The sequence below is a fragment of the Alosa pseudoharengus genome, unplaced genomic scaffold (assembly GCF_046254945.1).
Source record: "Alosa pseudoharengus isolate Yale_2024_CS ecotype anadromous, Long Island Sound unplaced genomic scaffold, YU_APseudo_1.1 YU_APseudo_1.1_scf_10, whole genome shotgun sequence".
NCBI lineage: Eukaryota > Metazoa > Chordata > Actinopteri > Clupeiformes > Clupeidae > Alosa > Alosa pseudoharengus.
The window spans coordinates 23633835-23648134 of record NW_027468565.1 but is presented as its reverse complement, the minus strand read 5'-3'; the positions used below and the strand labels follow the sequence as shown (position 1 = coordinate 23648134).

The window sequence follows — 14300 nt, the reverse complement described above, 5'->3', positions numbered from 1 at the left end:
CATCCAATGCATATCGCGCCGATGTGTCCGAACCGAGCCCGAGTATAATTTCTAAATATTTGTCTGAAGCCGGAGTGTAACTGTGCCAGTGTTGCTGTGCTTGTGTGCCAGTGTTGTTGTGCTTCTGTGCCAGTGTTTGTGAGATAGTGCCAAATGACTCCTGTCTTCAGAGGAGCAGGTGGGATGGGGGTTAAGGATGCAACTCTAACTGAATTAAAGTTGCTGATTGGATTGTGGTCATAATAATGCCTTTGTCCATTTCCGCTAACTGCGTTAGCAGCCTTCACGCACATGCTCAAAGTCCAGGGCACAGCGTCCTGTTCACCGGCCTGCAGGGACTGAGCATTACATTAGAGAGAGCATGAGAGACAGACAATAACAGAGGGAGAGAGGGAATGAACATATGAGAGGGGCAGAAAGAACAAGTGAGGGACAGACTGATAGAGAGAGAGTGAGAGAGAGATAGAGAGAGAGAGAGAGATTGACTCTGAAATTGAAACATGGAGAAGCAAATGGGTTGAGAGGTCGGTTGTGTTAAACCAAAGATTATATATAGGAGGAGCAAGATACTTCATCAGGAGCCACTTCGTGTATCGCACGAGGGAGGGTCAAAATCCCTCTTTATGCAAACCAGAGGCAGCGACTGCTCTATTTAACTCTATGGCCATAGCTCAGAATTTCACCACATATGCTATGATCTTGGTTCTATAGAGTTAGGAATGTGAATTTTGGGCACGGTTTCATGATCCTCAAACCCTTCTGACCATTTCAGATACATTTTTAGCGTTTTTGAGCATTCCAGTCTGGAGAAAATCAACCTTACTGTATATCAGGTGTGCGCCTGTTATTTACAGTATTCTGCTGCTGTTGGCTGGTTGCTACGTTTCTCACAGGTAGAACGTCATCAATACATCAGCAACACGCCTCTTTATGCAGACAGGAATCGATCCCCATTTCGCGCCCATATACATGAATTACGACAAAGTATCTTGCTCCGCCTATGTATAATCTTTGGTTAAACTTTGGCCACGTCATGAGAGCCCTTCCCCCAGCTTGTGGACAGACACACAGAAACTGCCTATCTTGAGCGTCTTTTGGACAGACACACAGAAACTGCCCATCTTCAGCGTCTTGTGGAGGATCAAGCCACTATCAGGTTCCCACATAGATAGGCAAGCCCCACCTTTAGAAGCACCCCAATGAGGCTACAGCAGACCTGACACTTGCAACAAACCTTATTTTCTCATTTAAGTACAGTACTTCTACTTGTCTAATTCATTCAACTGTCATTTATTAGGACACCCTAGAAAGACTTTTATACATCTATAATCAGAGGTTTTTCTGATGAATATGTATCCCAGCATCTTTCAGATAGAAACTAGATGTACCGCATAGCGGTACAAAATATGACCACCGCTCAATCCTGTACATCCATTCCGCGAAAATATATCACATTAATCAATTTGTCTCCATCTTCTACTCCATCCCCCACTCTTGAAACGTTTGTGTATGCTTCTTTGGCATGTGTGTTTGCGGGCCGCACACAAAGTTGCCTACTGGCGCTGCAAAGGTGAATAGATTTGTAGCACTTGCCAAAAATTTGTAGCATTGTTATAAAACCTTTAAAATCTCTAAACAATCACAAGTAGGGCAGTTCATCACAGTCCATCCATTGCAACTGGACTGATGAAAGGTACACCTGTAGGCTACATTGTATTTGGGAAAAGCAGAAGGTAGCAGCATAATGTATTTATTTTATTTATTTATTATTAAACAAAACAATCCCTGTCAGATCCATGCAGTTTTCAACAGCTATCAAGAAGAGAGGTCATGTCATGGATTTTTGTGAATGTTTCTTCTTCTACATATGCATAAGTTTAGTCATCTAGTTCATATGATATTCAGCTTAATTGTCAATGCACAAATTAAATACCAGTAGTCTAAAACAAAATGCCGTTTTACCCAGTGGTGCAAATAACTGACATGTCCAAAAGGGCCTTCATGAAATGCGTCTCTAGAAACACATTTTAACAGGCCAAGTTGAAGAGCTGCTGTCCATTATTGTTTGTGCAAATATAGGCTGATTCATGTTCCCTTGCATTTTGCAACTGTGAGGTCTATGGTTAGTCTGGCTTTCGCCAGACCAAGCTCAATCTTTTAAGAAATCAAAAAAGAAATCGCCGGCAGATCAGGCTGGGTTCACCCAGCCTAGTCCATGGTAGGCGCCCGATAGAAATATTGTTTAATTTTGCGATTGAGATATCCACGCACTGGCGCCTCCTCTGCGACGTTCGCCCCCCGGTTTTAGAGCTATTCTAAATGCAAAAATGCATAGAGGGAGTTATGACAAAACCGTGACTGTTAAACTATAAGCTATATAAGGTATGCCCTATGCTAGCCTATTACACAACATATATTGTCACTAGGCTATGCTGGCGACCCAAATAAAATCTCCTTTGGGAACCAACAGTATCAAGCGGACATAAGCTGCCACCTCTTGGCGAAAATGTAGTTAATAGTTTTGCATATCAGTAGTAATACATTTCACGCAGCTGCGTGAATCACGGAAGGAGCGAATGAAGTGGGACTAAGTATCTAAGCTGTAAAATATTATAGATTTTCAGGGGCAGATAAGATTTCAGCGCAGCATAAACAGCAACTTGGCGTTGGAGGGACACAGTGCCCGAGGCGTAGAATAAGTCTTGATGAGAGGATTTAAGGAAGTGGGCCCAGACCCAGCAATCACTTTATAAGACAGCATTTGTGACTTGAATTTGATGCAGGCAGCTAGATAGATAGATAGATACTGTATTGATCCCCAAGGGGAAATTCAAGGTCTCAGTAGCATACAGACATCACACACAACATGCACTTACAGCAGAAATGGTAAATATAAGTATAAACATAACAAAACTCCACTGTACAATAGAGACAGTAGAAGATAAGAAAAACTAACAAGACTAAATACTAAATATACTATATAAATTAAATTAAAAAAAATCCACAGTGTGCTTGAGAGTGATCAAGCATGAGACGCTTGCAGTGACAGGGCCGGGACTGGCCTGTAGTTCTGTGTGCATGGTGAGGTGCTCAAGAGAGTGAGTGTCATGCTGAAGGTGCAAAAAGTAGTCCAACAGTAGTCCATGTAATTTTGTGTGCATGGTAAGGTGCTCAAAAGAGTGAGTGTCATGGTAGAGGTCTGCACGGGACTGATTTTTCAGTCCCGCTCCCACCCGCTCCCACAATATTCTGTCCCGCTCCTGCCAACTCCCGCATTAATGTGTCATTTTTAGTCCCGCTCCCGCCCGCATCTGTAACATGATGTCCCGCTCCCGCCCGCTAAAGCCCGCATGCAGGAGGGATAGCCTATTCAGTTTTTCTTTCTGTCTCACGAAAGGAGCACACACACCTGAGAAAGACTCCAGATGTCAGTTTCTTGGTTCTGAATGTAGGCTAACAGCTGAAGTAGGCCTATTCTGGTGCCCTCTTCCTCTGTCATGCTTTCGATTTTTGAGTTTTGACAATGAGCAGCAGGAACAAATTGAACCCACGTAAACGACAATATAGGCTATAGGCCTGCTATCCGTCAGTTATGCTTAAACCCCGTTTTTTAATGCTGCCTAACAGAACATCCAGCTGAACTATAGTTATGAACACCACTTTAATCATTTCCATATTTAATTTTACGCACATATTTAATTTGCGGGAGTGCAGTGAATCATCGGTTTGTCCCACACCCGCGAACGCACCTCTCTCATCCCGCCCGCTCCCGCAAAGAGCTTTCAAAAGTTGTCCTGCGCCACACTCTTTTGCATCGGGACCCGTGGGTCTACCGCGGGAGTGCAGACCTCTATGTCATGGTGAAGGTGCAAAAAGTAGTCCAACAGTAGTCCTGTAGTTCTGTGTGCATGGTAAGGTGCTCAAGAGAGTGAGTGTCATGGTGAAGGTGCAAAAAGTAGTCCAACAGTGCAACCGTGCAAGAATAAGGTCTAGAGACCAGCATAAATAATATGGACAAATAAGAGAGTAAAGTATAATGTAGACAAGGTAATATAAAAAAACTATGTCAGTGCAAGAATAGGTTGAGGTAATAGGGTTACAGCCATTGTAGCAGAAGCCATTGGTCATATGTGCTAATATAGCATGAAAAACAGTGTAGCAGTAAAACAGTAGTAAAAACATTAGGCTGTGGACAGTAGTAAAACAGTAGTAAAACAGTAGTGGGCATTCAGTACTCGAACATGGAGAGGGTGGAGAGGCAGACAGACTATGCAGAGAAGTCTATCTCTCCTCTTCCCTTAAGTGAAGCATTGAACAGTTCAATGGCCCTGGGGACAAATGACTTCCTCAGTCTGTTGTGCAAGGCAGTGAGCGAAGTCTCCAGCTGATCAGGCTCTTCTGCTTTACAATAGTGCTGTGGAGTGAATGACACTCATTGTCCAAGATGTTGATCAGTTTGTTCAGGGTCCTTTTGTCAGATATTGAAGTGATTCACTCCAGTTCAGCTCCCACTACAGAGCCAGCTTTCCTTACCAGCCTGTCAAGTCGCCCAGCATCCTTCTTCTTTGTGCTTCCTCCCCAGCATACCACTGCATGGTAGGACATGGTAGGACGCTGGCAACAACAGACTGGTAGAACATCCTGAGGAGCTTGCTGCACACATTGAAGGACCGCAACCTCCTCAGTAAGTACAGCCTGCTCTGCCCTTTCTTGTAGAGTGCGTCAGTGTTGGCTGACCAGTCCAGTTTATTGTCCAGGTGGAGACCTAGATACTTGTAGGTGCTTACCACCTCCACGTTGACACCATCAATGGAGACTGGTAGCAGAGTGGGCTTAGACCTGCGGAAATCCACCACCATCTCCTTGGTCTTTGAAGTGTTGAGTTGAAGGTGATTGAGTTTGCACCATTGCACAAAGTTCTCCACCAGGAAAGTTAAGGATAGCCAGTGGAGCTCAATGAACAATGGGGTAACATGTGCCCTTATTGGTGTCCGAGGGATTACGGTAAGCGAATCGCGTCATTTCCTGTTTGTAGTGTCAGAGTGGCTGCTCTCACGCTAGCTTGCTCCTGTTTTCTTTCCACGTAATCCACTTAAATTAGACTACACCTAGGTTTTATTTACGTAAAAACTCCACTCTTAACCACTCGTGTAGCCAATTCACTTGTCTAAATATAATTCACTTGTCTAATCTATCTTAAGGACGATGGCAGGGTCCTCTGCTGCCCCTGCCTCTCCTATTTCCGATTCTCTCCGTTGCCCGGCGTGTCACATGCTAGCTAACTCTTCAGCCTCCTTTAGTGGACATGCTACTTGTAAAAAATGCAGACTAATAGCTAACTTGGAGGCGAGGATAGGTGAACTAGAGAATCGTATCCACACACTGGATCAGATTAGCAAACAGCTAGTGGCAGAACCTTTGGTAAATTGTGTGGATGCACCAGCCGACTGCACAGTTAGCGCAACCATGACAGCCCCCTCGCAGCAAGGGGATAGCTCTTGGGTGACTGTTAGGGGAGCCAGACCCAAGCGAAAGCAGCCCGTTGGGCCTGTTTCGCCTGGATCTAAATCCAAACGAAGGAAGCCCACTGCTAACCACCAACCTATTCATGTTTCTAATAGATTCTCCCCCTTAGCTAGAGAAACCGAGAAACCTGCTACTCTGGTCATTGGCGCTTCTACTATACGAAACGTGATGCTAGCGACTCCATCGGCCATAGTAAAATCGATATCTGGGGCCAGAGCTAACGACATCGAATCAAATTTGAAAGTGCTGGCTAAAGCTAATCGTAAATACTCGAAAATAGTTATCCACACTGGCACTAATGACGTCCGATTGCGTCAATCGGAGATCACCATACAAAACTTTATCTCCGTGTGCAGGTTCGCGCAACAGATGTCTGACTCTGTAACTTTCTCTGGACCCATACCCATTAAAAGAGGTGATGAAATGCTCAGCAGAATTTCGGACCTCAACCGATGGCTGTCAAAGTGGTGTGCCAATAACAATGTGGGCTTCATAGATAACTTTAGCTCCTTCTGGGGGAAACCTGGACTGTTGAAAAGAGACGGTATCCATCCCACATGGGAGGGTACTGCCCTCCTTTCAAGGAACATAGACCGTCACTTAACCGAGGCTAGTTCCTGACGAACCAGAGATCCAGGAAGCAGAGATAAGGTCTTACACAGATCTCTGCCGTCCTAACAGTCACCCAGGTATACAGGGCACACAAGGCCAAATAGAGAGCGTGTCTGTACCAAGACTGTCAACTCTTACTCGACCCACTAGGGGAATTATTCGTAGCAATCTTATTACGATAAAAACTTCTTCGGTGAAGCAAATTCCTCCAAAAACGCAACTTACACTTGCTTTACTTAATATTCGATCACTGTCAAGTAAAACTGCCTTGGTTAATGAAATTATTACTGACAATCATATAGATGTTATGTGTCTTACTGAAACCTGGCTTAAACCAGATGAATACCTTCCATTAAATGAGTCTACACCTCCCTCCCATTTGAATTATCATGTACCACGCCACACTGGCAGGGGAGGTGGAGTAGCTACAATCTATCTATCTAGTCTTCTCACATCTCCCAAGCTCACACACAAGTTTAAATCTTTTGAAGTTCTAGTCCTCAATTTTTTACCGCCAGACTGGAAAACTGATCAGCCTGTAACTGTGGTCACATTGTACAGACCCCCTGGCCCCTACACTGATTTCTTAGAGGAATTTTCTGATTTCCTTTCTACTTTAACTATCCAAACAGAAAAAATACTTATATTGGGTGATTTTAATATTCATATGGATAATGTGCACGATTGTCTCACAATTGCATTTCAATCCCTAATTGACCATGTCGGGTTCTGCCAAAATGTTAATTCGCCCACGCACCGACATAACCATACTATTGATCTAGTCTTATCATACGGCATAAACATAGAGCAGTTAACAATCTTGCCACAACACCCGACCTTAACTGACCACCATCTAATTACTTTTACAATGACATTACAACATGCAGTACCCAATTTAGCTGAATACTACAGCCGCGGCTTATCTGAAAAAACTAATGCAGACTTTCTAGAAAAAATTTCGCTTACGCTTGCCCCATTCCGGACTCATGTGGTAGGCCTATCAGAAGGCCCATTCCTTAATCCAGCCGAGGTCGACTTGTTAACTGATAATGTGATGAACTCATTACGCTCAACCCTTGATTCAGTAGCACCACTCAAAAAGAGAATGAGAAAACAAGTAAGGCGTGCTCCATGGTATACCACACAGACAAAAACACTCAAACGAACAGCGCGTAAACTTGAACAAAAATGGCGTACCACTAAATTGGAAGTTTTTCGCCAAGCATGGAAAGATAGCCTTATCACCTACAAAAAAGCACTCAACGAAGCCAAGTCAACTTACTACTCCTCGCTGATCGAAGAAAACAAAAACAATACAAAATTTCTCTTTACCACAATCTCCCGCCTGACGAAGAACCACACCGAAGTAACCGAATCTATCCCTATTTGCCTAAACAGTAATGACTTCATGAACTTTTTCAATGACAAAATTGAAACAATTAGAGATAAGATTAATATCCAGTCAGTCTCACCAAATATTTATACTCCATTGCTGAACGGTAGCGAAAACATAATTGAATCACAGATGAGACGAACAACGTTGAATTCATTTACACCTATTGACATATTAGACCTCACTTCCACAATCTCTTCATCAAAATCTACAACTAGTCTACTAGATCCTATTCCTACTCATCTTCTGAAGACTGCTCTTCCTTTGTTGGATAATGCTTTGCTCCAGATTATAAATAACTCACTGCTATCAGGCCATGTACCACAGTCGTTTAAGTTATCTGCCATTAAGCCATCCCTCAAAAAGCCTACCCTTGACCCTAACAACCTGGCCAACTATAGGCCTATATCTAATCTCCCTTTTTTGTCAAAAATACTAGAAAAAATAGTGTCGAAACAAATTGGTACCTTCTTGCATATGAATAAAATCCAAGAATTATATCAGTCTGGTTTCAGAGCTCACCACAGTACTGAATCAGCCTTAGTTAAAGTTTTTAATGACCTCCTCATCGCTGCCGATAATGGACATATATCAATATTGGTCCTCCTGGACCTCAGTGCTGCCTTTGACACCATAGACCACAACATACTACTCCACAGGCTTGAACATTCGATAGGCATTAAAGACTCAGCACTCGCTTGGTTTAGATCATACCTTTCCAACCGCAGACAATTTGTACAGGTTCACAATGAACCATCTACCCAGACTATGGTAAAATATGGGGTGCCTCAAGGCTCAGTACTAGGGCCCCTGTTATTTTCTCTCTATATGCTTCCTCTAGGCTCAGAAATTAGGAAACATGGCATTAAATTTCATTCTTATGCAGACGATACACAACTATACCTTTCCATAAAACCTGACGAATTGACTCCGTTAGCCAAACTTGACACATGTATACGAGACATAAAGACATGGATGACAAACAATTTCCTGCTTTTGAACTCCGATAAAACAGAAGTCATGGTTTTAGGTCCTAAAAAGATGAGGGATATCCTATCCTCATCACAGGCTACATTTACTGATCTCCGACTATCCTCATCCACATGTGTTAAAAATCTAGGAGTCACAATTGACCAAGACCTATCACTAAGTAATCACATAAAACAGATTACCAAAGTTTCATTCTATCATTTAAGGAACATTTCAAAGATAAGGAAGTCTTTATCCCTACCAGACGCTGAGCAATTAATCCATGCTTTTGTCACCTCAAGGATTGATTATTGCAATGCTCTATACGCTGGCTGCAATAACACCTGTCTAAAGAGCTTACAGCTTATACAAAATGCAGCTGCTCGCACACTCACTAGAACTAAAAAATATGAACATATTTCCCCTATCCTGGCATCTCTACACTGGCTGCCTGTTAGAAGTCGCATTGACTTCAAAATATTACTTCTAACATACAAAGCCATTAATGGCCAGGCACCAGAATATATTAAAGATCTCCTAGTTCCATATAACCCACCCAGACCGCTACGATCACAGAATACTGGCCTTCTTGTAATTCCAAGAATCTCAAAAACTACAGTAGGAGGCAGAGCTTTCAGCTATCGCGCACCCGTCCTCTGGAATAATCTTCCTACCTCAATTCGACTAGCAGACACCCTCCCTATTTTTAAGTCTAGACTTAAAACATACCTCTTTACTGCCTCCCATAGTTAGGTATGGTGCGTGGAAATTCACCCACCTCAGGGTTTTTTGGAATGGACCACCCTGCTGAGTCCTCGTGTGACTGGCACCCCAGTCGCACGTGCGATGGTGGTCACTGACCATACCTGCGCTGGTGTCGACTACCCCTCACCATGCCTTAGTTATGCTGCTATAGCATAGTGCTGTCATGGACTTTTCATGTGTCACGCCGTACAACCCCCCCCCCTCTCCTCTCCCCCCTTCTCTCTCTCTCTCTCTCAACTCTCCCTCTCTTGCCTATTCCCACCATGGTATACTGTAACAATATATAGTACTACTGATTACTTATTGACATTAACCATTTTGATTTTCAGTAATACTAACCCACTCTACATCTCTCTTTCTTCCCCCTTACTGTACCTCACTTGTGAGGTATATCATCACCAGTCATCAACCATCCGTGTGTTGGCCCTCCTCTCACCCATCTCACCTGAAGTCCCATCCTCGACTGCCCTATTACTGCCCCCTAACTGGACTCCTGGCCCGTACAGCCTAGCGACCCACCACCAGCCTATGACAACTCTGCCCGGATTACTGGCCCATCCACCAACCCACCACATGCCCCTCGAAAACTCCCTTCCCCTGGACAATCCCAACGCTGGACTATTGAACTTTCTGCCACTAAATCAGGAATAACGAATTACCATACCGGATACGTAATCATCCCACCTCTTGTAACTTTCAGCTCAAGTGCTTAACACCATGTCTTATTCTCTACACCCGACTATCATATGCATTTGTCATGTATACAGACCTTACTGTCATGTACTGACCCTAGGCAGATGGGTCAGGCCCTTGAGTCGTGGATCTGCTCGAGGTTTCTTCCTATATATATCTCCAATTCTAGGGAGTTTTTCCTCGCCCCTGTTACCCATGGGCCTCTCTCTTGCTTTCCTTTTCTTCCTTTCTTTCCTTCTTTCTCTGATTGCCTACATTCTGTAAAGCGCCATGATACATGTGTTATGTTTTGGCGCTCTATAAGCACAATAAATTGAAATTGAAATTGAAATTGGCTGATTGAAAAACAAACGTGCCACCGCATTCTGGACCATATGGGCCACCGCACATGCTGGTGTAACAGATAACCATGGTCTGTACCATGAAGTGGGAGACCCATTAGGAGGGTGTAACAGTTGTTGAGGCAAGAAATAACCATGGTATGTTCCATGAGCTCGGTGGTAGTATATTGAATATTGAATTGTGTAAAGCATCATGACCGGGCGACTGAGATGACATGGTCAGAAAAGGTCAGCGGGTCATCAATCAAGACACCCAATTTTCTCTCAACTTAGTAGCAGCAATAAGGAATCAATGTTGTTGTTGATGTTGATGTTAGATAGTTGATAGACTGGGAAGACCATCAGTCTTAGAGAGGTTAAGTTGAAGGTAATGTTCTTTCATCTATGTGGATGTGTCAGAGAGACAATCCGTGATCCGAGCCAAGGCCGTGGGTTTGTTAGGCAGTAACAACAGACAGAGTTGTGTATCATCTGCATTGCAGTGATACAAGAAGCCACATAAATGGATAATCGGGCCCAGTGAGGTGGTGGACATGGCAAAGAGATGGGGCCCCAGCACCGAACCTTGGGGCACCCCTGTGGCGAGGCAGTGAGATGTGGACGTTTGTTCTTGCCAAAACAATTCAAAGAACTTTTTTTCCGTTAGCACCCACACACACACATACTGTACATACACACACACATACACACACACACACACACACACACCAACAGCCCACATTAGAGACATGGTACAGTAGGTAAAAAGCTAGCTTAGCCTAGTAAATAAATAGCAGATCCATACTGGATGAGCAATAAATAATAGTTAAAAGAGACCAAGTGTTAAAAGGACAGTCCAAATGGGGTTTAGCCATTCAAAAGTCTGATCGATGCAGGCACAAAGCTTAACAGGGCTCTATTAGTACTGAATGTGAGGGATCTGTAGCTGTGGCCTGAGGGTAAGGGGTAATACCAGCCGTATAGAGTGTGTGTGATGTCCAGGGTGATTTGTGTTGCTTTTTGTTTAGTCCTTCTGTTGTATATGCTGATGAGTGATTCCCTGCTCTTGTTCAATTATTTTGCTGCTCAGTTTTATGATTCTGTTTAGTGGGTTGGATGTTGGACAGTGCCCCAAACCAGGCTGTGATATTGAAGGTGATTATGGATTAAATGAGGCATCTATAGAATGCTAACCTGACTCTCGCCAGATGAATTTCATTTCGCCTAGCTCCACTCATCCATCTGGGATCAATCCATTGAAGTGTTGCTTCAGAAGGCTGGGCCTAATCAAAAAATGCTTGCATATGATTGGATAAGCCACTTGTCCGTCATCTATTGATGTGCTACTTCAACCACTCACATCGAAGCCAACCTGTGACGCTGATAACAGTCTCACAGTCGCTTCTACACTATGTCACATCTATGAAACTCCCGCCCTGCGTCCTGATTGGCTCTACCATAAAATCTGGTGCAGAAATCACTCTCAACGGAAGAGGTCCCAGATGGATGTGAGTGAAGCTAGGTGGAGCTAAGCGGAACGAAATTCATCTGGCGAGAGTTAATAGAATGCTGCCAGTACAGATTGTCTGCAGAGTTTACAGACGAAAAAGAGACACTGCTGGCACTTGGAGTAGATGGTATGGGTGTTTGGTTGGAAGTTGAGTTTGTTATCAATTATTGTCCCAAGGTATATGTCAACCCTCTCTATTGGCTGATTGTTGACAGTCAGAGTGGGGATAGTGGTGGTGGAGGAGGGGTTTGATTTTTGTGATGTTCAGATCAAGGCAGTTCCGCCTGCACCAGTCTGCAAAAGTGGCCAACTCAGACTGTAACTGATCTAATGAATTGGTGGAGTCCAGTGAAAACCAGTGAGATGACAGAGCCTTGTGGAGCGCCTGTGGAGGTCCTTTTAGATGAGCTGAGGTGACCGTTGACTCTCACTTTCTGGTGTCTGCCTGTCAGAAATGAGAGGACCCAGAGGGTGAGGTTAGGATTGACATCCATCTGAAGCGGTTTTTGACCCATCAGATGGGGTTGTACCGTATTGAAGGCACTCGAGAAGTCCACAAACACTAGTCGTTAAAATGATTTGTGCTTCTTAAGGTGTGTTTTGGTTCCATGCAGCAGCGTTAGTGTGGCGTCGTCCATGTCCCTGTGGTGTTTGTATGTGCTGAGTGTGCTGAGTCTGGTCTTCATCGCAAGCCCAGTCTGCGCAGCCTGGTCCTCTGGTCTTCGTGCGTTGGGTTGAATTACACGGCTCGGCCCTGCACACAGCCGGATTCGAACCTGCGAACAGCTGCCCCTCGGAGCGGAAGTCGAGCGTGTTGATAATTGAGCTAAAATCCCCCGGGTTGCTCGCGAAAAAAAAAAAACACCAAGATGTGGCAGCTAACCATAGACGGCAGTTCAGGGTTTGTGGCCTTATATTTTGTGAAACGTAGCGAGATATAGGCACTATTAATCCAAAACTTTGGTTTGCTAACCAAACAATACTGCTGAGCTTGTGTAAGCTACAATTTAGTTTGACCAGACCTAACTGTAGTAAACAACGTCTAAACGTCTCTCTTTAGCACCCCCGCTGGGTTGCTTGGCTAGTTTGCACCTCAGAAACGTGTCTGGTGGAACGTTTGGCTGGGTTTGCCAAAACGTTCCCAGGGGAATGTTTCCCTAATGAGACCAGGTTGCAACAAACTGTTCCAGCAAATCACAGACGAAATGCACGTTTAGGAGAGTTTCAATTGCACGGGAACAGCACGGGAGGGAGGGGGAGGAAGTAGCGAGCTAACTCTTTGTTTTGTTTGAAAGTCAACAGAAGTGACGTTACCCAGCATCGTTTAGAGCACCTTTAATATGAAATATTGAAATTACAAAATACTTAGTTGGCTATTAGTAGCCTTATTATGCAGGTCACAGAATATGAATTATTAAGAATATGAACTTAATACGAATTCCAAAATGTATTAATGTATTGAAACATATGACATGATGCCATCTTTTTAGAGGGTGGACAGTTCTACAAAAGGTTATACTGCTTTGTGAATTACCCCAGCCAAAGCATTTCTTTAATTAGCTACAAATAAAGTACTTTGATTTTTTTGTAATCCTTTACTTTTCTTATTATTTTTAATCAGAATATCAAGATGGTCGGTGTGATTTTGGTTTTACTACCCTTAGTTGCCCTCAATTAAAAAAAAAAAAAACAATTGCAACTACTATGTTTGCAATTTTCACTTCCTCCCACAATTTCTTTGCAACAAACGCCTAAAAACACTGCAACTTCCATTGGAATTTTTTAGAAACGTTGCTGCGAAATCAGGCATTTTAGGCTGGAAAATATGCCTGTGAAATCCTGGAGAGACTGATTGTACTTGTGTACGTACAAGTGTACAATGATGATAAATAATCTATCTATCTTTCTAGAATGCGGTTTCATTCATCTGCATTCTCTTCATACATACCATGCCATGTTTTTAAATGCACATATAGCAAACAGGCACTAACATATTAGTGCATCTGTCCCACATGATGAATTATGGTGCCCTCTCCTCCTGTGTCTGTTTTGATAGCATCTCAGGGTGACTATTATGAAGGCGGAAGGCAACTGTTAACGAAAGGTATGGAGGAAAGACAACCAAACTCGGTGTGGAAAACAGAAAAATACATGCTGTATATAAAGAGATGAAGGGAGAGAGAGAGAGAGAGAGATGATCTGCTGAGGGTAATTGACCACTCTGTCTGAAACTCCATGTCGGCTCATGTCACTTTATGGTAGGAAAGTAGGGTCACCATGGCAACTCAGATCCCAGGAGGTCTATCTCAGACAGACACACACACATACACTTAGCCTCACACACGCAGAAACACAAACTCTCTCTTTCTGTTTTGTTCATAGACATACACATAGACAGACTTTTCTCTCTCTCACTCACACACACACACACACACAGACATACCCTCACACATAGAAATATAGGCACACACACACATAATCAGTTACACATTTAGACATTCTCTGTCTTACA

The 14300-nt window shown here is 43.5% G+C and overlaps 1 protein-coding gene across 1 annotated transcript; it reads left to right on the top strand.

Annotated features, from left to right (window-relative positions):
• The first annotated feature begins 4998 nt into the window (after positions 1-4998).
• LOC143104013 (uncharacterized) lies at positions 4999-6695 on the top strand. The gene has a single exon (XM_076267925.1). It carries the CDS (start codon positions 5206-5208, stop codon positions 6145-6147), a length of 942 nt encoding a protein of 313 aa, XP_076124040.1. The 5' UTR covers positions 4999-5205; the 3' UTR covers positions 6148-6695.
• Positions 6696-14300: the final 7605 nt, after the last annotated feature.